The 26,915-nt window shown below is 48.8% G+C and overlaps 8 protein-coding genes across 8 annotated transcripts; 3 read left to right on the forward strand and 5 right to left on the reverse strand.

Annotated features, from left to right (window-relative positions):
• Positions 1–297: 297 nt before the first annotated feature.
• On the reverse strand, positions 298–4,333 carry PEX2_066860 (class I myosin myoA; the record flags this gene model as incomplete). Its single annotated transcript, XM_016743957.1, has 5 exons — positions 298–716; positions 766–3,861; positions 3,921–3,966; positions 4,031–4,267; positions 4,331–4,333. 5 exons carry the CDS (start codon positions 4,331–4,333, stop codon positions 298–300), a joined length of 3,801 nt encoding a protein of 1,266 aa, XP_016599670.1.
• Positions 4,334–5,661: 1,328 nt separating this feature from the next.
• Positions 5,662–6,627, reverse strand: PEX2_066870 (uncharacterized protein; the record flags this gene model as incomplete). The annotated part of the gene is made up of 4 exons (XM_016743958.1): positions 5,662–5,862; positions 5,966–6,363; positions 6,417–6,449; positions 6,510–6,627. The coding sequence occupies 4 exons, from the start codon at positions 6,625–6,627 to the stop codon at positions 5,662–5,664; spliced, it is 750 nt and encodes a 249-aa protein (XP_016599671.1).
• Positions 6,628–7,110: 483 nt separating this feature from the next.
• PEX2_066880 (OPA3 family protein) lies at positions 7,111–8,007 on the reverse strand (the record flags this gene model as incomplete). The annotated part of the gene is made up of 2 exons (XM_016743959.1): positions 7,111–7,893; positions 7,948–8,007. The coding sequence occupies 2 exons, from the start codon at positions 8,005–8,007 to the stop codon at positions 7,111–7,113; spliced, it is 843 nt and encodes a 280-aa protein (XP_016599672.1).
• Positions 8,008–8,947: 940 nt separating this feature from the next.
• On the forward strand, positions 8,948–10,800 carry PEX2_066890 (Amino acid/polyamine transporter I; the record flags this gene model as incomplete). Its single annotated transcript, XM_016743960.1, has 4 exons — positions 8,948–9,169; positions 9,219–10,392; positions 10,459–10,570; positions 10,623–10,800. The coding sequence occupies 4 exons, from the start codon at positions 8,948–8,950 to the stop codon at positions 10,798–10,800; spliced, it is 1,686 nt and encodes a 561-aa protein (XP_016599673.1).
• Positions 10,801–12,382: 1,582 nt separating this feature from the next.
• On the forward strand, positions 12,383–15,937 carry PEX2_066900 (CDC5/polo family serine/threonine-protein kinase; the record flags this gene model as incomplete). Its single annotated transcript, XM_016743961.1, has 3 exons — positions 12,383–12,694; positions 12,755–13,197; positions 13,252–15,937. 3 exons carry the CDS (start codon positions 12,383–12,385, stop codon positions 15,935–15,937), a joined length of 3,441 nt encoding a protein of 1,146 aa, XP_016599674.1.
• Positions 15,938–16,684: 747 nt separating this feature from the next.
• Positions 16,685–18,571, reverse strand: PEX2_066910 (MDR family MFS transporter; the record flags this gene model as incomplete). The annotated part of the gene is made up of 4 exons (XM_016743962.1): positions 16,685–17,818; positions 17,869–18,179; positions 18,236–18,317; positions 18,362–18,571. The coding sequence occupies 4 exons, from the start codon at positions 18,569–18,571 to the stop codon at positions 16,685–16,687; spliced, it is 1,737 nt and encodes a 578-aa protein (XP_016599675.1).
• Positions 18,572–19,485: 914 nt separating this feature from the next.
• PEX2_066920 (Semialdehyde dehydrogenase, NAD-binding) lies at positions 19,486–20,688 on the reverse strand (the record flags this gene model as incomplete). Its single annotated transcript, XM_016743963.1, has 4 exons — positions 19,486–19,979; positions 20,034–20,348; positions 20,417–20,622; positions 20,672–20,688. The coding sequence occupies 4 exons, from the start codon at positions 20,686–20,688 to the stop codon at positions 19,486–19,488; spliced, it is 1,032 nt and encodes a 343-aa protein (XP_016599676.1).
• Positions 20,689–22,052: 1,364 nt separating this feature from the next.
• On the forward strand, positions 22,053–26,770 carry PEX2_066930 (Glycoside hydrolase, family 2, N-terminal; the record flags this gene model as incomplete). The annotated part of the gene is made up of 4 exons (XM_016743964.1): positions 22,053–22,487; positions 22,547–23,018; positions 23,074–25,217; positions 25,994–26,770. The coding sequence occupies 4 exons, from the start codon at positions 22,053–22,055 to the stop codon at positions 26,768–26,770; spliced, it is 3,828 nt and encodes a 1,275-aa protein (XP_016599677.1).
• Between the last annotated feature and the right edge of the window lie 145 nt (positions 26,771–26,915).

Genomic DNA, 26,915 nt, shown 5'->3' on the forward strand with positions numbered 1-26,915 from the left:
GTATATCCTAGAATGGATCATAAAGAACATATGCGCATGGTATTGTGGGTTAAGATATGAATAGCATCCAGGATAACATGACAAATTCCCGTATGATTTTGATTCACGCGAAACGGTATATATTGAACTCGGCTCTACTGTAGCATGTAATAACAATGGGAAGAAAAGAAAATGACTCGCTGACCTTTGCATGCACATGCCACGGCCCCTCACAAACGAAAACAAACGCAAAAGGTCAACGCTAAGCGCAGAAATGTCCAACACCGCGACAGACCATAAACAATGCACTTCTCAACTCTACCACTCATCGTCATCGTCGTGTTTGCCCTGCATCGCGCTTTGTCGTGCCCGCAGTGCCTCGGCCAAACCACCTGCTAGACTGGCGTTGGATGCGCTGTTGGGCGTACCGCGGCCGCTGGCGCCTGATGAGTCGCCCGATTGCATGCTCGCGACGCTATCCCGTGGAGCGGGCGGGGGCGCGGGCTTGCGTCCGGTCATGTTGGGACGCTTGGCTGGGGGAGCTGGCGGGGCGGGCTTGGTCTTGGCGGCTGCAGCGGCTCCAGCGCCGTTTGGAATAGGGCTGGGGGTTGCGCGGGGTGCCATAGGAGGTGGGGGTGGAATGGGCTTTGGCGCGGGAGCGGCAGCTACTTCTTCAAGGTAGGATTCGGGTGTCCATCCTTGCGCTGATGTTGTTGTATTTTTACACAGCCACCAACCTAAGACAAGTTAGTTATGATCAAAACGAAGTATACGATGGGTACGTACCATTTCCTTCCTTGGATACAATTTCCACAATTTCGCCTTTGAGGATGGAAAGCTCATTGGCCCGGTCGCTGTTGTAGTCATACTTGACCTTTGCGGAGGGCTTTCTTGAGGCTGGAGGTGCCGCAGGGGGAGGTGGGGGGGGACCCCGTGCGGAGCCAGAAGACCTGACAGAGCTATAAGACTCGTTGCGAGAGTGCGCAGCGGCGGCAGCAGCCACAGGCTGAGGCACGATGCGAGGTTGAGGCACAATGCGCGGCTGGGCAGCAGGTTGCGGTACTGCGACAGGCTGTGGGGTAGACCGGGGCAGAGGCTGGGCGGCAGGGACAGGTCTGCGAGCAGCCTGAGACAATTTCGAAGGGCCGCCACCAGGGCCACCAGGACGAAGTAGCTTGCCCTTCGTAACCGGGCGAGCAGCAACCGCCTTCGCGCGTGGAGTGGGTTTTGAGACAGAGTTAGGAGGCTCACCACCACTAGTGTGAATTGTGCTACTTTTGTAGCTGTCGACGTTTCCAGCAGCTGGATCTTTGACTGCCTTGACGGTCGCCAGCTTGCCAGGCTTCTTATGGTATTCAATGGTTTCTCCAACCTTCAAAGTGAGAGATCCACGTAGGACAGTGGTGAGATGAGTAAAGAACTCAGTTTTGAAGATACAATTGATGAGTGGGTCGGGTTCTTGAGCCCCAATAACCAGCGAGAACCAGTCGTCCTTGAGATTCGAGGTGCTCACACTCTTGATGGCTCCAACCGGAACAGTTCGTTCCGCTGAAATAACAAGTTGGTTGTTTTCGATACTCTGTGCAACAATGTAGACATGTCGACTCGTCAGGACAAGAATCCGGGGAACAGGCTTGCTAGAACGACCGAACTTAGACACCAAAAGCTCGGCACGGCACGAGAAAATAACTTCATCTGAACCGCTGATGCCTGCACCGTTGCGGATCATTTCACCCGGACCACCGGTATTCCCGACACCGAGATAATCGCCCAGGAAGCGACGAGAACCGAGAAGACTCATTCTCCGGCGTTCCTTGCGGCCCTGAAGCACCTGGTGTCCCTGATCACGAACCTTGATGATCTCGAGTCCACCGGTCATGCGGCGCCAGAAGCGCTGGATACGGATCGCACATTCAATGCGGTACCGGAGATAGTTTCTCCAAGCGCGCTGAATGCGGATGGCCATGTTGTGCCAATATTTGTCGCGCATGGCTTCGAGTGCGAACAGTGTCTCAGGAGTCTTGACGAAAACCTTTGTGATACCCATCTGATACTCCTCAGTAGGAATCCGGGTATCCTTCAAGATCTGCTTCGCGCCGGATTCCACATCGCCAGTCCATGTGTAGTCGCCTGCATACGAAGTCTTGGGAGACAAGAGGTAGAATCGCTCGGTAAACTTGTCGAAGGTCTGACGGTAGGCAAAGCCAGCACGTCGAATGCGGACGTTCTCTTGGAGACCCAGGTACTTAATCTGGTGCAGGACATTGCCATGGTTGTACTCCCTGGGGGCCTTGTTATCGTTGGGTTTTATTGTGCGAATATAAGATGGCTGCGCCTTCATGAGCGTGGCCACAAGGTCATTTGCGGATGCCTTAATCTTGTCACCGGCGGTAGGTGGGCGACGCTTGTCATCTTGGTTGACCTGGTCGGGGAACAGCGAGTGGACGAATTCGTTGCTGCTAGATTGGGCAAGGTTCAACAAGTCCTTCAACAGCTGATCCTTGTTCTTATCTGTCATTCCCTCCACGGCGTAGCTGACATCACCGGCGTAGTGCTTGATGATGAACTGACCCTGGCGACCTTCGAAGTTGGGGTTCTGGGATAGGAAGTTGAGCCTGCCAACGAAAGTTTGATCGGCCGCACCGGAGTCAGCGTGGGCAGTTGCGCAGGCATCGTTCAAAGCGGCGAAAACTCCAGGGGGGCGCTTGTCCTCGATCAAAGAGCAAACCACCTTATTGTCAAAGTACTCAATAGGAGTCCACTTGATCTGCTCGCGAGCATACTCATCTTGTTCTGCTTTGAGAGTCAACTGAATGAAAATCTGCTGCAGCTTTTCGTTGACATAGTTAATACACAGCTGCTCGAAAGAGTTCTTCTCGAAGATTTCGAATCCGTAAATATCCAGGATACCAATCGAATTGGTGATGGACCCGCGAGCAGTCAGTGACTGGTTGACACGCTCTACAATCCAATCAAACAGATTGAAGTAAATTCCCTTTGCCAAAGCGTCCCGAACGGCGGAAGCTTGGACCCTGTTCAGCGGCACTTCATATACGGAGCCCCTGCGCCCTCCTCGGGCAGTCTCCATCAGACGAATGGTCAAAGCTTTATTCACTTGAGCAGAATCGACCTCCAAGAGGTAGGCGACGAAATCAACAACTGACTGATCGCTAATAGTAGCATTGCCAGAGTCGTCCTCGCTGAACTGAACATTTCCAATCCAGAGAATAGCTGCCAGCATGCGGAAAACATTATCCTGCTCGGCATCGCTCATTCCAATCACCCTCATCGCATCCAGTGTATCCTTGAACTCGGCGACATCGTCGATTCCTGGTACATCGAAACACTTGGAACGGCTCGTGTAAAGGTAAGACTGGGGTTGCTGAAGACCGAAACTGTCGCGGTACTTCTGTGGGGCACCCTTTGTGAGTTGGTAGAAGATGTGGAAATTGCGCTCATTCGCGATTTGTCCCACAACTCGTGACTTCTCAAGCAGATAATTCGTAATATTGGCTCCCACCGGCTCACCGTTGGCATTGAATTCCAATTCTAGGTACTTTCCGAATCGGGACGAGTTGTTGTTGCGCAGCGTCTTCGCATTACCGAATGACTCCAGCAACGGATTCGTCGCCAATACCATTTCCTTGGTCTGCTGAATAGACGAATCACCGCCACCGGAGACACTAGCAATGTATTGCATGATCCGCTTCGCAGCCTCGGTCTTTCCGGCACCAGACTCTCCAGAAATGATGACACACTGGTTGTCCTTGTAGGATTTCATGTTGTAGTATGCGGACTCGGCGACTCCGAATACATGGGGAGGGACTTCGAGGCGGTTCTTGCCGCGATACGAATCGAGGACATTATCTGTGTAGATACCCACTGTGATCACAAATATGTTAGCAAATAGGGAACCGAATCATCCTTGCGGAGCAACTCACAGTCTCGGAAAGGATTCACTGAGACCAATACATGGCCAATATAAGTCTAGTAGTCTCCTATTAGCCTAAACTCGTGTTCGCGCACAACCCCGCAGAGAGCGATCCCTTACATAAATCTCGTCGTGCTCGAACCGGAGCTTCAGATTGTCATTGATGGCCTCGTTGGAGATCTTGCTGAGCAGCGTAAGATCTGACACACCAATTTCCTTCTTCTTGCTGCTCTCGAAGGCGGCCTTCCTGACCTGCGGCTTTCCCCCCGCTTGCCGGCCATCGCCGACATCTGCGACTGCTTTGGAGCGCCCAAAGCGGCTCTTCTTCTCTCCGCCAACGGGGCGTCGTGACTGACCCTACATCGCAATCACAGGGTCAGTTTGGATCTTATCTGGTCATTGCGCAAGTAGGCCACCTACCATCTTGTGTCAACCTCTCGGGGGATCTCGCGCCCAGGCGACAAATGTGAAATCTGACCTGTCAACCGAATAGGTGAATTCTTGTGACAAGTTAAGAGTCAGGAATTGAGAGTGAATAGGAAATAGTCTAGAACCAATTCTAGGTAATTGTAAGAGGGAAGTGACTGGGCGGACTTACGTACAGCAAGTCAAACCGAAGCAAACAGCTGCGCCACAGAAGAGTCCCTTTTCTGGTTCCGTTGCTGCCTCAGGGGCGAATTGGACATTAATTTACCCGGTTACTAAGGATGATCTATTTTGATATAGGCATTCTTATTGCTCAATCTAAGTTTTGTTCCATGGCAATTCTTTTTTTCTACGAACCTCCTGGGTCCGCCACGCGCGTCAGGGCTTGTGGCTCGTGCGGTTAAGAATAGATGCACCGACGTCATTGGGCATATATCCCTTAGGACAAGTATACTCCTGCCTAATCCTAATTCTGATTGACCTGCCTAGACCCCCATAGATTACTTGAAACTATTAATGAACTGTACTCACAATTTGGCCTGGAGATTTCCTTTGAGTGTTCAATTATGTAACTTCAAATCCGCGCAACTCGACTGCTATTAAACTCGAACAGCGAGGCGGACTATATGGAGGTGAACAGTGCGCTGGTGGCTATTCAGTCGCTGAAGAGTCACAAATTCCTGGGGGACAAAGCGTCCGGGATACAGACCGCTTGGCTGGTTACCAAGCTATGGGATTGATGTCAAATCTTGGGTCCATGGCTTTCGTAATGCTTACTGTGCCTCTTGGGGTTGGCTTCGGTCCCAGCTACACAATTTCCACCAGTAAACCGGTCTCTGTCAGCAGGACATCAACATGAACTCTGAGACGAAAGTCAACACCCACCATCAAACCCCGGCGTACCAGTCATACGGTCCCAACATTGCAGATGCAGCATTCGCCAGGACCGGAGCCACCTATGGCTGTTGAAGTGCTCCAGAGCTATGAACTCCCAGTGATAGGAGATTGGTCGCAATGATATTGCGCTGCTGATGAACATTACCCTGATCATTCTTGAAGGTAATCATTTGATAGCGATATAGTGTAGATAGAAACAACGGGATAAGGTCATATGTTGTTTAAAGTAAGACTCCCAACATTAGGATTCAACCTCTTTGGCAAGCCTCATAAAAGAAGAAACTGACTAGGTTTGTGGGGTCCCTTAAATGAAGGCATGAAGTTTGACGTCCCAGTGCAGCAGACCAAACATTCAGTGGGAGACAACAGCAACAAAGCCGATAAATGGATATGGAGACGTGGATTGGGTAGTAATCATACATTGTGGATTAAGAAAAAGTCCAATGCTCATTCATAATATCGTGCTGACTCTCGCCAGGTTCAAATGCCTGGAATCGAAGATATTCCTTCTCGGAAAAGCGACCAGTCTTCTGAAATGCCTGTACCTGGAGCTTCACTTTTTGGCCTGGGTTGAAAACGAAAACTTCGAAGGCGGAAATGATGTAGGCGCAGGCGCAGGAACAGGCGATCTAGGCCATAATAGCTTATCTCCAGAGCTGTTGACCGAAATCTAATCGATATATTAGTAAATGACCAACACAAGGCAAGCCTTGTCATTCGACTACAACTCACCGGGTTTGCGCGGGAGACGCTCTTCATGTAAGCGCCTATGCAATCCAGGAGGTAGGATGCGTCGGACACAACAAGGACAGGAGGTGGTTCTGCGAAGCCTAATGAAAGGCAGTGGTGTAGTGCACCGAGAGACTGCACTGCATCGATCTGTTCGTTGCCTGACGATATCGCATCCATCAAGTACACAATCACCCCCAATGAGTTCTTGTTGGCTTCAGTAAAATTCTGGATTGCAGTCGCAGTTTGGTGTCTCGTGGTTACGTTTAATCGACTAGGAGTCAACAAAAGCGCATTGAGCTTGATAGAGTGTATCTGATGCAGGACATCGAACGTAGACAAGGTTCGATTCTGGTAGATGAGCTCAAAGCTGAAATCGGCATCTCGGGCACCCCACAGAGCTTGGGGGAGAGTTAACGTTTGGAGCTTTTCTGGGGGAGTCAAGGGAACCCACAACTGAAATCTGTCTTGGGAGGCCCCGGCGAAGCTAGAGAATATGGTCAGCTCTAGGCGTTGAGTAGATCAATAATGCATGAGAGTATCATACCTTCTTTCATTGTGCCAAGGGCAGTAAGGGTGGTAGCCAACCTGGCCCATTCATCGCGTTTCCGAAGTTCTGGGTTATACTCACCCCGAAGACCGAGAGTTGGGGGAGGGGTAGACATTGTAGCACTGGACGAGGAACTAGAGTGTGGACTTCCACTTCCTGTCGTTCGAGGGGCGAGCGTAGATATGGGGATAAATGGTACTGAGGAATTGAGTGGGCTGGCGGCAGAGCGAGGAGAGGGAAGCCCGTTGTCAGGAGGAAGAGACTCAGCAGCCATAGCAAACAAAGGATCAATAAAAGAAATGATTGAAAAGGGAAGCGTCAGGGGTAAAGTGGCGATGAAAGAGAAGAGAATCAAAGAGATGAGTTGTTGCCTCTATGGACGTGATGTGTGTATGTACATTTCAGGGAAGGAGCGGATAGAAATATCAACAAATGACTCCGCCTTGCAAATCCCTACTCTCGAGAAAGAACCGACTTCTTCTAATCTATCCAGTGGTTCAATGGGGTATCTTGATCGAATGAAAAAGCAAATGCACGCCTAACCTTATATAATAGGATATCGCTAGGTATGATACGAATATCAATTAACAATCAACAATCACAAGCTTTTCGATGTAGATGATGACGTCCGACTAGCTGGTGCAGCAGAATGGTCCGAACTTTGGGTTGTTGGTGCAGCCTTTTCTGTTGTGGGCTGAGTATTAGGCGTAGACTCGGTCGTCTTCTCGGTGCTTTGACCAAAAGAGATGTAGGAGGAAATGCGTGAGAGCAACCCCTGTGGAACTTCTGGCATATCCGGCTCTGGAGATTGTTCATAGATCTCAGGAGACAGAATCCTCTTCGTAGACAACTTGGGCAAATCGCCGTGCTTTGCTCTTAGCTGGAGCAGCTCCTTTTCTAGTGTCACCAGAGCTTCGCGTGCCGCCTGTTCTGATTGTTCCAGATCTGCCAATCTTCCCTCCACACCTTCCCGCCGTGTACTTTCCTTGTTCCGTGACCGCCACGATTCAAAGAGGATCAGGCCTCCAGCAACAAGGAAGAGGAAGGATTCGGAGATGAAGTTGGCACCGGACTCTATAGCTTTAGACTCGGAAAGGGGACGGATACGGTAGTGGTGTGGTTTGGCCGCTTCTTCCGCTGCAGCCTTAGCCTTGGCCTCTGCGTCCTCTGCAGCTTTCGTGTCGGCGGCGTTTCGAACAGTGGGGGCTGTAGGCTTGTGTTTTCGAGCTTCGGCAGCGGCGGCAGCTTGGCGTTGTGAGGCAGCAGTATCGCGGATGGAGCCTAGTCGGAGACGCATATCGAATCTATGGAGCGCTTGGGCCATAGAAACGCAGACCTTGCGAAAGCGTTCATGTTCACGGGCCTGGGCTTTAATTTGAGACTGTGTGGGTCAGCCTCTGAATTTGGCAGGGTTGAGCTTGAGATACAAGCTTACAGCAATGGGCTTGGACAAAGTCCGGATTGCCAAGGAGGAGAGCTTCAATGTTAACGACATGGCTGGAGAAGGGAGAGAGTGAACATATGAAGCTTGAGTCACTTGCTTACCTCCGCGGTACCTACGTTGGGCCCGCGTGTTGATTACTCAGCACCGTCCTCAACCTTACTGGCGCGCCCATGAAGAGGTACCAACGACCATAGGAGGCTTATTTCCAATATTTGCTTGGCAGTAACAGCCTATTTACTGAAGATTTGTAGAGCCTGATATAATTACACAGTGTTGAACTATTTGATTTCTACATATGCTCCCACTATTTAAAGTAAAGAGATAAACAAACCTCCATGTTAGCACGGAAACGTGGGCGTACATAGCTTCTTGGTCTACATAGTATCAGCTATATTCCATATAGGTCCTGTCGGAGAAAGGCATTTTAATAGCATTTGAGCCTTATATATTCCAAGTTTTGCACCAGTAGCATAACGATGTTGATATGCGGAGTACGTACTCCGTACGGATTCACATACAGCATAACCACCGGGCCGGAAAAACTCGGCCTATATCATCCACATAGGGCTAGTCTTGTTCCAGTCCAACCAATGGTCAAAGCCAAAGGTGGAGTTTAGAACAGCTCGGAGACTTCCCGAGTGTGTGTACCGAACTGATTGCACCATTTTACTATGTATCGCATTTCAATTCCACTCCGATACATATTGCTTTTCCGTTCAAATTGCGACATTCTGCAATCAATAATGAACCAATCATTTTCATGCATGTTATTTCTATTTAACGCGTTACCCCCGAGGCCACCAATTTCGATTTCTCCTTAATATAATTTTCGTTACGCGAAAGCTCGGTTTAACCCACCTGGGCAGATAAGCAAAAATTACGGAGTAGCCTTCCCTCATCAACCAGTCAAATGGTGTGATTAGCCTACCTGGCCCCCCTCTAGCGTGGAAATATTTTCTGTTTGGAAGACTTTGTTTCCTGCAACGACGCCATGGCAGGGGTATTCAAGGATCAGAGTTCTACCAAGACGGGGAGTCAATACATCGTTCACAATGTTCAGGATGTAGAAGATCAACACTTCACCCCACACTCGGGTCCATCGAGCGCTTCCATCGTCGACGACGGGCAGATCGTTACCCAGTATGAACGCCAAAGTTTGATCCGGGGTCTGGGGCAACGCCATATCCAGATGATTGCCATTGCTGGCGCAATCGTATGTAGACCATTATGAAGAGAGAAACTTCATGACTGACCTGATATAGGGTACGGGTCTCTTTCTCGGTCTGGGTGGCTCGATCGCTACCGGTGGTCCTCTGGGTGCCCTGCTAGGCTACCTGTTCGTCGGCCTGATAGTCTGCTGCATTCAATTTGCACTGGGAGAAGTCTCAGCGCTGCTGCCAGTAACTGGTTCTTTTGTGCGACACGCAGAGATTTTAGTTGATCCCGCGCTAGCATTTGCGGTCGGCTGGAATGTTGTTTACGGATGCTTTATCAGTGTTCCGAGTGAAATCTCGGCCAGCGTCGTCCTTATCCAATACTGGACGGATATCAATGCCGCTGTCTGGGTGACTATCCTCATAGTGGTGTCCGTGGTTGTTGCTGTCTCGTTGATCAGCGTCTATGGCGAAATTGAATTCATTTTCGCCATTCTCAAGATCCTGCTGGTGATTTTCGTGGTCATTCTCGGCCTTGTCATTGATCTTGGCGGTGTGCCAGGTGTGCCCCGACGAGGCTTCCACTACTGGAAAGACCCCGGACCGTTCGTCGAGTATATTGCTACTGGTTCTTTGGGGCGCTTCCTCGGATTCTGGGCTGTCATGACCAATGCAGTCTACTCGTTCGCAGGTGTGGAATCTTTGGCCACGACCGCTGGTGAAACAAAAAACCCGCGACAGAATATCCCCAAGGCCTGTAAAAGGGTATTCGCGCGAGTTTCTATCTTCTACGTCGCCACTGTGCTGGTCGTGGGTATGTTGGTCTCTAGCGCTGATGAGCGTCTCGGCTCAGACTCTGGCACTGCGGCTACGAGTCCGTTCGTCATTGCCGCCGGCGATGCAGGCATCAAGGCTATTCCTTCCGTTGTGAATGCCGTCTGCTTGACCTCTGCGTGGTCTGCATCGAACCAGAGTATTCTCACAGGAACCAGAACTTTATATGGTCTTGCGGTCAAGGGCCATGCTCCAAGGATATTCCTGCGTACCACCAAGTGGGGAGTGCCGTACATGTGTGTGTTGCTACAGGTTGCCTTCTCCTTCCTAGCTTACATGTGTGTTTCCAACAATGCCATGAATGTCTTCTGGTGGTTCGTCGATTTGACTGCGGCTGGCACCTTGGTCTCGTGGATCACCATAAGCTTGAACCATATTCGTTTGTTGCAAGCGCTGGATAAACAGGGGATATCACCAACAGAGTTGCCGTGGCATAATCGCATTACCAGTATGTATTGCAGTCCAGTTTTGACAAATCAAGTCTTGGAAGGATTCTAATACTGACATTATCAAGGATACACAAGCTGGTTCGCGTTGGTCTCTTGTGTGGTGATTCTCTTGACTGGAGGATTTGTAGTTTTCACAGCAGGAAATTGGGACCCTGCCTCGTTTGTCTCATCGTATCTGTGAGTCTTCTTCTTTGTGGCATTAAATTCAGTTTGCTGACCATGACACTAGGGATATTCCGCTCGTCCTCCTTGCGTACGGGGGCTACAAGTTGATCCGCCGGACAGAGATTATTCCTCTCAAGCTGGTGCCGGTTCAACAAGCGATAGACGAAGCCAACAATGACCCGGAGAATGTGCCGATCAAGAAAGACAGCATATGGCAAAAGATGAATATTCTTTGGGGCTGACATGTCTCCTATCCATAGCTAGGAGATGAACTGTTTTGCTCAGGAGGTTCTGTGGCTGGAGGCAATATAATGAGATGTGATAGATCTTGAACTAGTCATAATATATTTAATTAACACAATAACATTATCCATGTTATTATATCTTGCTCCTGTGGTTCTATGTGATTCTTTGTAGTGCCAGGTTTTCGTGTAGAGTGGCAGATTAAACCATGTTATAAATCCTCTCTAGGAGCAAGTTTGTAAATCAACTATTATCTATTTTCGAATTATGTTCAAGAGCGAGGATTCCCATACGATTCCCAGCATATCTTCATACTCGGCACAATTAACTACCGCCATAGTTTAGGTCTAACATCGCCATTCAGGACCTTATCTCAATAATATCGCTACTCCTCGGACTAAGGGAGCGTAATAGCTCCAAAGTAGGATATATATATCAGCTAATAACTGCTCTTTAATATTTGAAACTTTTATTAATTTCTAATTATACAATATGAACAGTAGACTGATAATTAGTGTGCCATTCCATTGCTTTCTTCGCTACATCGATTTTTTGGGGCATAGAGGGAATAATACCCTCTATACAACCACGATAGCCCGACGAAAGTGTTTCAAGTCAACCTAGGATAGGATCTTCCACGTTGTGCTAGTTCTTGTAGGGTTTAAGTTGAAGGAATATAGTGTCAAGACGCGCTAGTGAGGCCGTTCATGCTCGGTGTATAGTCCTCGAAGTCAAGGCACGCGACATGAAGCGGCTGTCTTAAGGGCCATCCTAGGATCCACTCTCAAAAACATACCCACTTGGGCGCGGAACTGATTGAACAAGATTGCCTACATAGATATCTTATAAGTAGGTAGCCATGAGGACATTACAGATATGGAGCGGTTACTGAAAGCTCATGCTCTAATAATGCTTTCTAAAGAACTGGGTTTGTTGCAGATATGAGCTATCAAAATACGTTTTTAAGGTTTGGTGTCAAGTAAACAAACTCAGATATGCAACCAAATATAAAGCCCTAGCAACACACCAAGATTAGATTAAACAATTAATGCTAAAAATAACATCCTGAAGATTTTAAATATAGCTAAAATGCAAGTATTTATGATTCAAGGAAACAAAAGTGAAGGCCTGAGAGAATGAGATGCGTGGGGATGGTCGAAGGCTCTCACGTGACCTGCGGGCCAACGGCCAGTGTTTATCGATTGCCGTTTTGAGCAAACTGTTATGGTCCAACTCTTCCTACTCTTCATCCTCCCCCAACCCTCGATTGAGGCGCCGTTATTTGTTTTCCGAGCTCTGTACAGTTTTGCTTTTTTAGCGCTTTGCATTTCGGTAAGTTCCACCTTTCATTTCCTATGTTCCGTTCCCAACTGAGAGGTGCTTCGGCTTGCTGACAGTGGAGCGAATTCTGACTTGATTGTTGCAGGGATACAAACATTGCCGGAACTTGATACCCTTCAGACCGTCACATGGTCGCCGTTTTTTTTAAATGATCTTTACGCTCGATACCCCCTCCGCTACACGCCTCCAACTACAGATATTATCTTAATTCGCCTGCCATAAAAGGACGACTCGCCAAGAATGGAGGCCCTCTCCCCGCGCACAACGAACCAGATGATCAAACCGAAGCTGGCTATGGATCGTAAAGCGTTCGAGAAAAATGCCGTGCTTCCAAGTAACAAACAAAAGCTTGCAACATCCAAAAGCTACGCCGATCCTCCACCGTCAATAGTCTCAGAGCCGGAAGATGGGGGGGAGCGATACTCAATAGGCGCATTCTTGGGGAAAGGTGGTTTTGCTGTTTGTTATGAGGGTGCATTGGCTCGCAATGGCCGGGTGTACGCCATGAAGGTCGTCAAGTCAGCGATGCCGCAAAAAAAGATGGAGGAGAAGGTACGCCGAGCATCCAGATACAGACCGACTGTTTGACAGCACCTAAATTTTTTGTTGCAGTTTCGAACCGAACTTCAGATCCACTCTAAAATGCGCCATCCTTTTATCGTCCAGTTCTACCGCGCATTCGCATTCGAATCTAGCACTTATGTCGTCCTGGAGTTATGTCCAAATGGGTCGGTGATGGATATGTTTCGGAAACGACGCTGTTTCAGCTTGCCGGAAGTGCGACGCTATATGATTCAACTTTGCGCAGCGGTGAAATACCTACACAAACGTTTCGTCGCTCACCGCGACCTGAAGATGGGAAACCTGTTCCTCGACCACAACATGAACATCAAGGTTGGAGATTTTGGTCTAGCGGCTATGATTTTGTCCGACAAGGATGCCAAGCGACGGAATACGCTATGCGGCACACCCAACTATATCGCCCCCGAAGTTTTGGACAAGAGCAAAGGTGGCCATACCCAAAAAGTTGACATTTGGTCCGTGGGTGTAATATGGTAAGAACGCCGCTATATTACTACGAAGTCGTTGAACTAATGCCGTCGTTTTAGCTTTGCAATGCTCGCTGGACACTTACCATTCCAATCAAAAACGCAAGACGAGGTTTACAAGAAGGTCCAGAACTTGAATTATGTCTGGCCCAAAGAATCAGAATCCAGCAATTACATCCCCGAGGAAGCAAAAGATCTAGTTAGTCGTTGTTTGAACCTCGTGGACGAGGAGCGACCAGACCCAGACGACATTGTTGAGCACCCATTCTTCAACATGTACGATGGCTGCATTCCTCGTCAACTGGACCCCTCATGTCGATTCAACAAGCCACTATGGCTTAAGGACGCCTCACCTCAAGGTGATTCTGTGGTAAGTGGATACGGCTTGGACTCGGATGAGAAGCTCCGCGCCTATGTGTACCAGGTGGATGACCCCGCCCAGCGATATCATTCCTGCAAAGCCGCCTTCTACTCACTCTGCGGCGTGGGACGCAAGCCTGATGGGACGGCTCGGAAATCTGTTGGGAGAAACTGCTCAAAGTCGGCCTTTTCTGAGTGTGATGTGGAGGATTCCAGGGGCCTACGACCCATAATACCCTTGTCGCCGGATTATGTGTACCGATGGCCCCATGACGTTGAAGGAGACTGGTGTCTTCTGGAGAGTTCCCGCAAGGTAATCCGCAGTGAGGAGTCAATGCTTAACAGCAGCACCATGTCCCAGAGGAGTGTTTCCATTCGTCCCAACCCTATGGCAGCATCACGGACCAACGCCGCTCTTGCCGCTGCTCAACAGCGCCGAATGGAAGGACAGAGCCATGCCGCAACGTTACGCCAGCAGGCCCGAGTGCCCCCTATCTCTCCTCGCAGGGGACCTGGAATCAGCGATCCCGCTGTCCTATCGTCTAGGCCATATCGAGATATCCCACAAGCCGAGCCAAAGCCTCTTTCCGCTGCGGAAGTACCAACTGGAGGCCTGGCAGAGCGTCCTATCCGGACAAGAAGGATGGTATCTGAATCCCAAGCAACGACACTGCGTAGCAAGGAGAAGGATATTGCACCACAATTAGCCAAATCCACAAGCATGCCATCAGGCTTGACTGTAGGCAAAACACGCTCTCAGTCTCGCAGATTGGCAGCCGCTGACCAGGAGTTGATGCAGCCTTCCATCTCAACCAGAGAACGGCAACCGTCCGCCAGGCCGGAGGAGCGAAACGTGATCACCCGTCAGACATCCCTACGGTCTGCATCCAGAGCAGACCTCAAAGCTAGTGTCGGACGAGGCGAAAGACAGAGAGGTAGCCCTGTCGAAGAGTCCGCTCGATCTTCGCTGGCACAGTCGAAATCTTCCGCCGAATCTAATGGACTTGGTCGGCCAGACTCCAATGGTATCGCTCGGTCTAACAGCAAAACAGCCAGTGGCAGGGCACGCTCTAGTTTGGGGCTCAGTCCTCTATTCCACACAGAAGATGCCTACAAGCTTCTACCACGGACTTCGTTGACCGATGTTAACACTGACTTGCGCCTCATGCTGACCAACCTGGTTAACCACGCACCAAGTAGGCGCAGAGGCGGAGTACGAAAACAACCTCATGCCTATGTCATCAAATGGGTCGACTACACCAACCGTTATGGTATTGGATATGTCCTAGATGATGGCAGTGTTGGATGTGTTTTTAAGGGAGAAAATGGGCAGCCGGCAACGAGTGTTGTGATCCGAGATGGCGAGAGACACATCCGCCGAAAAGCGCGTAGCGTTGTGGATGGCAAACAACAACCGATTTACTACTCCGAGGCTGATCAGTTAGTTCCTCGCACTGGAAACCCGGTCGAGTTCTATGAGAACCGTGACGATGACTTGTTAGGATGCCGCGGTATTCGACGAGCATTAATCCCGCCCTCACTCTTCGATGTTAAAAGCTCGAAGGCAATGAGAGTCCGCTCCAGCACAGGAACCGAGGTCGAACGAGCTGATGCAGAGAAAATCAAGCGAATGAAGCTTGTGGATCAGTTCGGTAAATACATGATCGGAGCCCTAGGTCGACATGGTGACGAAGGCATCATGGACGAAGACCTGCCCGAACACAATAGTGCACAGTTTGTCAAGTTCTACCAGCGCTTGGGTAATGTTGGCATCTGGGGTTTCGGAGACGGAGCCTTCCAGTTCAACTTCCCCGACCACACAAAGCTAGTGATCTCGCCCGGTCGCACCCGCAGCTCATCCCCCTGGATCGATTTCTACCACCTCTCGTCCTCCGCCGCTCGATTCTTCGCCGCAAAAGGCAAGATGCACCCTGCGGGATTCGACACTCGTGCCGTAGCCTCCGACGAGGCCGCCACGTTCCTCAGCATCGCGAACGGAGATTCCATCAATTCGACCGAAGACCGTATCCGGGACATCCTCGATGCAAACGCCTTTATCCAGAAAATCGCTTTCATTAAAGATACCCTCAGAGTTTGGATAAAGTTTGGGCGGCTTGGAGGTCGTCCACCCTCGATCGAATCTGCTTCTGCTGATGAATCGCTGCCGGACGAAGCGTTCTGGCAAGGAACGCAGGAGCGCTCGCAGCCCAATAGCCCCGGAACCAAGTTTGTCTGGGTGACTGTTGGAGCACCGGATGGAGATGGTCACTATCGGTCCATGATGCTTAAAGATAGTGACCGGGAGCCAAATCGCGCTCCAGCTGGGATGGAATATGACAAAGAAATGGATCGACTCAAAGACCGGCTACGTGCACTTGGTCGTTGATAGAATCTGCCTTTTCACCTTCTGCTATTTATCATGTCCACTTTATGATGTCACGACCTTTTGTTTTTGTTTCTGGTGTAATGCTTCATGTTTATTCTCGTGGCACGAGATCACGAATTTTCAAATCAAACACCCCAAGTTGTCAATAATCCTTGCTTAACACCGTTTTTATTTCTTTCAGCCACTTGCAGCAATGTACATGCCATGCACTGTCCTGTCGCACTGTTCCATGTGGTGACCCTCGACCTTGCCAGCCCGTATGCTTAAACCCCCGTCCTATACTCGGGACCATGCGTATCGTACTGCTTCTTCACTACCCCTTGGTCGAATGTCCTCCGACGCTCCATTCTCCTCCTACGGCCTGATAACATCCCTGCGCTTATGCGGGGTGGTAATACCTATAGCCATTGTAAAAGAGTTCCTGAACTAGCGTGCAAACAACAACTGACTTACATAACAGTATCTTTGGTAGTTTGACAGACTTCCTTGCTGGGCCTGGGAATTTTAAGTTAGCATTTGAGATCGCGATGTCGGGGAAGGTTGATTTGAAACCCCTCATCACCAAGATCGTGCCTTGTAAGGATGCTGTCAAGGGCTGGGAGACTACGAAGAGAGGTGAAGGGATTAAGACTTTGATCAAGAGAATGGTCTGCTGATATGAATTAAGACTTCTATTATTAACATCAGTAAATGTCGTTACTTTGTACATTATAGACCTCCATCAACCATGTCAAGAAAGAACATCCACTACCACGCCCAAGGTCGAGGCTCCGCGACAACTCTCTGGTCTGCCCGCATCTCTACGTCCTTCAAACTGTTAATCGACTCAGCATCATCCCGAAGACCTTGGTTTGTCTCCAATGCACGGTCAAGGTCATAATGTTCAGTCAAGAAGCTGATCACCATCGCCACAGCAGACACACCACAGCAGACTATCCACACCGTGCGCAAACTGTCCGTGTACGCTTCCTTGAGATTCGCTTTGTCGGCACCCTCGGCCATCGCCTTGATGACTTGGACCAAACCCGCGGCATCCTTGCTGTACGCCTCAGCCATAGGAGCCAAAGCAGAATACCTCGAGATATTGGTGAACATGCGGTTCTGGAAGACAACACCACCGACAGCGACGCCAATGGCTTGGCCAAGAGCACGGAAGAAACTAAACATTGCAACTGCAATAGCAAGGTTCTCAGGCTCTGCCGAAGCCTGCACTGCATACCCAAGAGATGGGAAAAGGATACCCAATCCAATACCGGGCACAATGTTGAGGAATATCCAACCGACCATGCTTGTATCCACCTTGATCAGACACATCAAGCCCAGTCCGACAGTTGAAAAGGCCCATCCGATCCAGATAGCCCATCGGTAACTGCCCGTTACCGTGATCAAGATACCAGCTACCATCCCACTCGGAGCCACAGTGAATGTTTCGGGGAATAGAGCAATACCCGAGATAATAGGGCTATACTCCTTCACTGCCTCATAGTAGAGAGGGAGGTAATAGAGAGCACACCATAGGACCAAACCCTGCAAAACACTCCCGATGAACGAAGCTACTGCTGTGCGGTTCTTGAATATCATAGGCGGGACGATCGGATCGGTAGCAAAGTATGTCTCGTAGAATCCGAAAACAATCAGCCCGACTCCTCCTACACAAAGAGGTACAAGTGTGTGCCACGAGCTCCAGTCGTATGAGATACCACCCCAGCTGAGGGGGATCAAGAAGGACGACATACTTCCGACGAACAGGACAGTACCGAAGTAATCGATCCGACGGAGCTTCTCGACTAATGAACTGGGTGCGAGCTTGAGGTTCAGAAATAGGATCACGAGAATTCCGCCGAGTCCGATAAATGGGAAGTTGATATAGAAGATCCATCTCTGGTCATAGTTAGCATGGATACCTGTGTGTTCGCCAGAGACCAACTTACCCAAGACACATTTTCGGAGAATCCACCACCAAGAATAGGCCCCGTCACGGATCCAAGACTCCACATTGCACTGAGGATACCGAAGTATTGACCACGCCATCGTAGAGGGACGAGATCAGTTATGATGACTTCGCTTAGGGATATAAGTCCACCTCCGCCGACACCTTGAATTGATCGACCAACCAACATGTAGGTAAAGTTATTGGCGATTGCTGATATTATAGCGCCAACACAGAAGAATATGAGGGAGATAATGATCATAGGTCGACGGCCGAAGATATTCGAGAAAGAAGCGAAGCTTGGTTGGAATACTATGACAATATTAAATGGATTGATCGTATCGTTGTGGAAGTATAATGCCACATACCTGTTGAGCATAGCAGGAACGAAGTTCCACTCCAGAATGCTTCGATGGCCGTTCCATTTAGTTCTTTTGCAATTTCCTGGGCCTGGTAAGTTTCAAGACACAAAATCTTCTTGCTGAAGCACTCACAGGTAAAGCAACAGATAGTGAGGTGCCGTCCAAAGCGGCCATCAAGGTGAGAACAGACAAAGTAAAGAAAACCAGGATTCCCCTTCGACCCAAAGCGAATTTCTCCTCGTCAACCTTCTTTTTCCGCTTGATCACTGTAGATGCTCTGCTCATATTATCGTCGTGTTCGGACCTCCCAGGTCTATAGAATGGAAAATCTGCGTCCGCCATGGCGAAGATCAAACGATGGCGATGACAATCTTGCAGTTAGGAGATGAGTGGAATGTTAATAATTAGGGTCACTAGCTGTAAAGTACCTGCCAGAGAAGAAAAGAAAAAGAAATTGCAATGGGGATTTGCATTGTAGATAGATAAAGCATCTGGTATAAACACATGTTCACTCCACGCGGAATTGACAACATCCTAAAGTTTAAAATAGGACGAAATATTCGACCGTCGTGATCCAAAGTTCCCGACTCCGCTGGCTATGACCTCAATTTTCGTGTTGTACGTGGGGAATTAATCTCAAGGATCTCAACGATAATACTAGTTGGTGTTTGAATATGGCCTCATCAGCCTAGTTGGCTTGCCAAGAGTCGGCACAATTCATCTCCGTCTCCGTCTTACCAGTCGGGGCCGGGTAGTTACATGAATTTCGCGATTATGGATCATTTTTTTTGAGTTCGATTCTCATTCTGCTTTTGCTATTATACAGCTCTCTAGTCGGGATTTTGATGGCCTAGGATGATTTGGTAGGATCTTAATCGCAGATGTCCCTGCGTCGGTCGACTTAATTCAAGACTGAGATGCATTGATGCACCTTACGATATCATGAGCCTGAACTTTGAATACGGTGAGACTCGAGGGTCCAAGCCACCAGTCCCACAATATTGCCTTTACATTTGTACCACGCTAACGGGCCATAATGCTTGGTTGTCGCAAGGGTTGAAATATGTCTCGATTCTGAAGATTTGGCATCTAGCCAGATCAAAATGACACTGGTCAGTATTTAAATAGCTAGACCTCGCATCAAATTCCCTATTCTCTGCTGATCGCAAGTATAAGACCCAGCGAAATGTCTCGGGGCCACCCCGCATTTTCTGAGACCAAAAAGAGACATTTGAAACGTCTACTCACCACATATACTAGGCATCTTGCAGTTTCTGCCACTCAACGCGAACAATCTCCGGTAGTTCATCCACCAGGCTGGGACGTGATGGATTCCATCCCAAGATTTCGCGTGCCCGCTGCGAGCGACCACGAGAGTTCATCCCCCAACTGAGAGATTCATATCCTGCATGCTCCTTGGCGCTCTTGGGGTCGAGTGCCTCGGTCTTTGCCTCAGGCAGGTACCCCAGTTTCGTGGCTGCATCTGCTGTAGCTTGAGCTAGCTCACCCCAGCAGTGTTCCCCATTCTCGGTAAGGTAGTAGGCCCTATGACCCCAGAGCCCATCATCAGTTCGGCCTGCAATCGCCGCTTCAATGAGTAGAACATAGACGTCACTCAGATCCTGGACGTGGACGTGATTCGAAATTGACTGGCCGGCGCCGATTATCGGGCCCTTCTGACGACGAAGCGTCATATTCGCCAATACGTATACCTGGCGCGAATGTTGGTTAACTGGACCTCGTCCTTTGCCTGCTGGAGATTTAGTAAATTATTTCTCTTTTGTGGATAGTGGTAAATGCGTACCGTAGATTGTAGGTGGACAAACGAGTGCTGTCTTGAGCACATCGGCATGCTGGGTTCCAGCCCCGAGGACGAGCTGGTCAACATTCCGATGGAACGCGTGATCTGGTAGATTGAGTAATTCATCCACTCCATCCCAGTCATTGTACACATGCTCGCTCTTATTTCCGTATTCGTCCTTGTCGCTGTCTTCCCATGTCAGGATGCCAGTTCCTCCGGTGTGTAGCAAGTAACCTGGGTTTTCCTTGGTGTGGCCAGCTACTAGACCGGCAATGATGGCTTTTGCAGCGCCCACATGGTCCGATGCATCTGCAGTGTCTGTTTTGCAGGGGTAAGCATGGCCCGGATAGCATCGTGTATGAATTAGTATGGAGTGAGATACTTACGCAGTACGATATCTGCGGCGGCACTTTCTCGCTCCAGCAAGGCTGAATCGTCCAGGTCTCCGATTACGATGCGGACAAATGGGTACTTGTCCTTCACCTGTTTGGCCTTTTCGGATGTGCGAATAAGGGCTGAATATGAGAACTCTGGGTGGTTGGCAACAAGCGTCGCTAATGTGTCGCCGCCGATGTAGCCCGTGACACCGGTGCTGAGGCACTGTTAGAGTTGAGTTTACCAGATCAAGATCTGAGCCTCACATGAATAATTTGGTCATTTTCGTATATTCAAGGGGATAAAAGTGGGAGGGTCAACGTCACAGGTTCCCCGCAATGTTCAATACTTTTAACGGAACGCACAAAATATCGCTGACTCAAGCAAGTCTAGAAATAAAGATTTTTGATGTTTCAGATATTAAACTTCTAATTGGAAAAGGGGAATACCTTTTGATATATCTATCTTATATTCTAACCCCGCAATTCTGGGGTGCCTAGGTGCCTAATGTTAGATTTATAAGCATGCAGCCGGGCAGCCGAAGATACACAGCATCTTTGCTATGGAAAATAATAACAAGCTTTCGTCGGCTGGTCCCTAATATATCGTGGAGGAATTGCTGTTCTTTGCTCCATCGCTCAGGGGAATGCACATTCCGAGACGAGCTTTCTCACTTCTGGGAATATATATGTGCCACCGCTGTATGGGGGGCTTAGGGTCCTACTTACTTTATGAGACAGACACCTCACGTAAACGTGGATATCACCCTTTGTGAAAGTGTTTGATATTACCATTCTGCTTCTCATATAATATCGGTCATTTGTTTCTGTTAGGAAACTATGTAGTCACTATATTCGTGCTTTGAATAGGCTAGGAAGAGTTTACCAAGAATAAAAACAGAAACACTAGACATATTAATGAAAGTACAGCTTAGAGACTTATATGAAGATAATTCAAAAAAAAATATGATTGAAATGTCGCTGGGCTTTCTAGATAATTGAATCTAGAAGACACACATCAAAATTGAAATTGTAGACCTCTACAAGGAAGAATAAATATATATTAGAGATCACCTTGCAAATATCCCATGACCCAGAGGTTTCTTAAAGTAAATACAAAAAGCCTCGGCCTCAATGGGAACGTGGGGGGATATTGCCTGCAGCATATTTGAAGTGCTATATCTAGGGTTGACATCACTGGTTTTCCGTCGGAAAATATTGCATCTTCGAATAATTATACAACTTGGTTTGTAAAAGATGTTCTTGCTGGGAGGTCACTGCAGAGAGGGGTGCAGATAAATAATTACTTGCCGAATATTCGTACGAATAGGAATACCTACCCCTCGCCACTCGTATGATATCTGTCCGAACCTTCCAAGGTTGGAATAAAGTTGGGATACGACAATAGCCCTGGGGACATTAATGGTTCGGCCAACAATCTACCGAATTTAATGCGGGGAAGGCCGATCAAAACACGAACAGGGATTCCAGCATGTAAATGGAACAATATACGAATACGAAGGATATCGCCAACCGTGGCCCTGTCGGTTGCTACAACATACTCGAAGTAATGCCTGATCTCCAGCGAAGGAAGTCTTATAAAGCTTGCTACGCCGTCTCTATTTTCTACTGATAAAGGCTAAGCATAATGGCTATGACACTCTTCCAGTATTTTGCTGTGGTAGCAGCCCTGACTTTTGTTTCAACCGCCACAACCCCAAACAACAACGATGGAACGTTCACAAACCCTTCTGCTCAAGTCCGACCATTCTTCCGGTACTGGTTACCAGATGCCGGGGTTGATCCGGCAGTTGTAGCCTCTGATATCCGCTCCGCTGCAGAGGTTGGTGCTGGAGGCATCGAGTTCCTCGCTTACTACGGATACGGAGGTGAGATTGGAGGAACACCGCCCGGCTCCGACTGGGTGACATATGGGTTCGGCAGTGCATCGTTCCAGCATATATTGCAGGTGGCGTTGGAAGCTGCTAAGGAGAATAGCATGCTTGTGGATATTGCGCTAGGGCCGAACCAAGGACAAGGGGTGCCTGCGTCTTCAGATGATGAAGGGATTCAATGGGATTTGGTGAGTGTAGTTCAACCTAGTCCTTGCTGCTTTTGATCTGCTAATTGTGTTTCTACTAGGTGCCATTCGTCCAGAGAGTGTCAGTTAATCAGACGACTGAGCGTATCCCAGGATGGGGTGAAGGGCAACTAGTTGCCTGTGTCGTTGCATCAGCAGACAGGAAGACAAATGTGTCTATGGTTGGTGGACCTGGTTCCTTAAGTGCCACGCCGTCGCAGGACTCATACATCAGGCTGGTCCTAGACGAGAGATCCCTACAAGACATGACACAAAATGTGTCGTCAGACGGAATCCTAACAATACCGTCACGGCTGTCGTCACACGAGCTATATTTATTCTCCTTCTATCAGAAGAGAACCCTGCATAAAGCGCTCGAGGTGAAGTCTAATCGAACGGATACGATCCTAGCCAATGGCTCGTTTGTGGTGGATCATTTCAGCAAGGAGGGAGCTAGGACAGTGATCAATTACTGGAATGATCACATCTTCACAGAGGACATACGACAACTCCTAGTGGATGTGGGAAACTACGGTACGCTTAGAAGATAGGTAAAACGAAGAAAGTCTGCTGACCATAACCTTTCTAGGCTGGGAGGACAGCATGGAATTCCAGTCCAACATTTCATGGACACCGAAGCTGCCTGATGCGTTCTACCATAAGTTTGGATATAACCTCGGGAAATTTCTGCCGCTCGTCATGTTCGGCCAGAACAATATAATGGCTCAACCTGGTAACCCCGGGTTGGTAAAAGCCATCTTTAAGAACAGCGAGACTACCAACAAATATATCAATGACTATCGCTCCGCCCTGGCAGATGGGTATGGTAGTTACTTGACCACGTTGCGAGAATGGCTGAATCAGGACCTTGGACTCCAATACTCAACCCAGGTCTCGTATAACCTGCCTCTAGACGCATTGACGAACATACCATTGGTAGATGCCCCCGAGTGCGAGAGCCTACAGTGGAAAAGCAACATCGACGGGTACCGGCAGTTTGCAGGTGCTGCATATCTAGCCGGGAAGAAGGTCGTCTCGAACGAGATGGGGGCCGTCCAGTCCCGCGCATATTCCCTGACAATACCAGAGCTGCTGCAAAGCGTGAACAAGGCTTTTGCTGGGGGTGTTAATAGGGTTGTTCTGCATGGCCAGCCGTACAGTGGGGACTATTACGGTACTACCTGGCCGGGGAGCACGCCATTTCAATACGTATTCGCCGACATGTATTCCCCGAAGCAGCCTTCGTGGATGCATGGGTTCAATGAGGCCATGGGCTATATTTCCAGAGCTCAGTTTATACTGCAGCAGGGGATTCCTAAATTTGACGTGGCTTTTATCAACAAAGATTCCGCCACTGACCCCAATTGGGCTACAAAATACGGCCGGGATGACCTTCTTGATGCTGGTAGGCAGTACTTGCAACTATATACCACACCTTCACTGACCAATATTCCTCCAGGTTATATATACACATATCTTTCCCCCGATAATCTCGAACTCCCCGAGGCCTCTGTCCACGATGGCGTGTTCGCTTCGCAGGGTCCCGGCATTAAAACAATCATTGTCACGCAAGATGCGAACATCACTGTCTCCGCTATCCATAGGCTGAAGGACTACGCGGCGAAGGGATTACCTGTAATTCTTTCCGGTGGTAGCGCACAGTATTACCCAACCTCCAGTGATGGGGGAGTCGAGGCGTTCAGGGCAGGCCTTCAAGAACTGGCCGATTTAAGGGTTGTCCGAACCATAAGAAGCGCCGATATCGCGAAAACTCTTGCGTCGCATGGTATCTCTCCTCGTATCAGAGTCCAGACAAATGGTACCTGGCATACGACTTGGCGTGAGGAAAAGGAATTTCAAGTGGACTATGCCTTTATTTTCTGTGATGGAGGTGGTGCTCAAGGCAAAATCAGAGTCACAACTGATAAGTTTCCTTATCTTCTCAACGCCTGGACTGGAGAACGCCAACCACTGGTACAGTACAAGCGTAGGGCTGGTGATGTTGTCATTCCCCTGACACTAAAAGCCAACCAAACCACTATACTGGCATTCAGCGCCCAACCCTGGGATGATATTTACACACCCTCTATTCACATCGAGGCTGCTCCCAGCTCGGTCCTTGGTTACCACGTTGACCACAAAGGTGGAGTCGTTGCCCAACTGGCTCACACTATCAATGAGACTGCTCACGAGTTTTTGCTGTCCGACAACTCCACTAGAACCGTTCCGAGCACATCGGCTGTCCAATGCCCATTCCAAATTCGAAATTGGACACTCACCGCAGAGCGCTGGGAAGCCCCCGAAAACATGCAAAATGCCTCTACAATAGCATCAATCCGTAACACAACGCACCATATCCCCTCTCTACTTTCTTGGACTGAGATTCCCGACCTCGTCAATGCTTCCGGGATTGGGTATTACAGTTCCCAATTCGCATGGCACCACGACTATCAGAACCAAATTGGAGCTTACATTACGTTCTCTCGTATCCTCCACGCAGTCCAAGTCTTCGTAAATGGAGAAAAGATTGCACCTATCGACCCAACTGCAGGAACTGCGGATATCGGAGCATATCTGCGGGACGGGGAGAATGAGTTGCTGGTTGTCGTTCCAACTACGATGTGGAATTATCTAAGGAGTATCTTCCCGAAGATCACTGAGTCAGGTGCGCCTCCTTTGTTGAGTCGCTTAGCTGCCCTGATAGGATTGCCTGATATTGTTCCTAATGGATTAGTGGGTGAAGTCTCTATTACGCCGTACCTTGGGTTTGCACTTGGTATATAGCCAATTATTGTTACAGAATCATGACGAACAGTCCTTGGTCATATTCTATATTTAAAAAGAGCAGAGCCTAAACTATAACATCAGATGTAGTTTAGGATTGTAGATACGATCAAGCCAGAAGACGTAGGAAGACTCGTATATTCGGGTATACTTCGGAGCTCGGAGGCCATTCAGGCACTTTTGTCTTGTGCACCGACTGCCTCCGCCCAGAAAAACTCAAAGTATGATATCACAATCAAATGGTGTAAGGCATATTCCAGTTACTCAGATTATCACCCTGGAAGTTTCCAATCGATCAGATAGGCAATGCATACGAATACGGGTAGATCTTGCATATCTTGGATACCATTGGCTGCTAAAATAAGCTAAACGGCTCAGCCCCACATCGGAGTGTGTCTATTTGGCTCACATTATGTATTGCATTGGGGCCTTGTTAGACTTGACTTGAATGCATGAAGGATTTTTTTTTTTTGCGTGGCAAATATGTGGAATGTTATTGTAGATCGTCTACCTAGGCTGATATTTAATCAAGTACCCCCCTTGTGAAGTTCATTCATTGATTCCTTCGATTTTAAAATTCGAAACATGATGGATGAGAGATTGATAACAAACGTTGATTCGATGGAAATCGACGGTACTAGCATTGCTAAATCGTCAACATCTGATAAACAAGTCCGCAATTTGATCACAACGTTAAGGATGTTCATCACTAATGCCTATCGCAGACGACTTTCTCCCACAATACGGTCGAAACTATTCCTAAAGGCACATGGCAAGAAAAATTCCACGCCTTCTTTCGGTGGATGTGTACACCACTGGGGGCTTGTATCACAGTTTACGGTCTGAATGTGGTCGCATGGGGCGGGATGCTCTTCCTCTTGATGTGCAACGCAGCGCCTGCAATGTGTCATCCAAGTTGCGATAGCCTTGACTCATCACGACGAATTTGGATTGAGATCGATTCCCAAATTTTAAACGCCCTATTCTGTGTCACCGGGTTTGGGCTAGCCCCGTGGCGTATCCGTGACCTTTACCAATGGACTTTCTGGCGTCTGGGCTGGTCGGAAGGGAGCCGACGGAAAGGGCTCGATCGCCTGGCTCAGATTCATAAGAACTGGTTCTTGAAATCTCAACAGCCGAGTGTGCTTCCTATCAAAGCTCCATCGCATGATCCAGAGACTGAACAGACAACACCTACCCCGTTGTGGAAAATGGATATCGTGGTCTGGGGTAACATCCTCAATACAGTCTTTCAGATCTGCTTGGCTGTTTGCATGTGGGCATGGAATCGTTTTGAACGGCCAAGTTGGACAACTGGTCTCTTTGTTGGTCTTGCTTGTGTTGTTGCTGGAGTTCCTGGGATTCTGATGTGGCTAGAGAAGAAACGCCTCAAAAAGGCTAGCGAGCACCCCGGTGCCCTTCTTTTGATCCCTCGTGCTACACAACCAATACTATCAGGTGGGGTGGGTGGCGAGTATACTTCTGTAAAGCTGGAATCATGAGTGGGCATACTGTGACTAGTAGAATGCTGAGAATATTCTCTGAGTGTCGTTAGGGTTTTGTTTTCCGGTTGATCAAGTGTTGTTGCTTTGATAATTCCAATGAATATATCTTTCAATCATAACTATTCAGTAAGTCCCTTCCAAA

The sequence above is a fragment of the Penicillium expansum genome (genome assembly GCF_000769745.1).
Source record: "Penicillium expansum strain MD-8 chromosome Unknown contig224, whole genome shotgun sequence".
Lineage (NCBI taxonomy): Eukaryota > Fungi > Ascomycota > Eurotiomycetes > Eurotiales > Aspergillaceae > Penicillium > Penicillium expansum.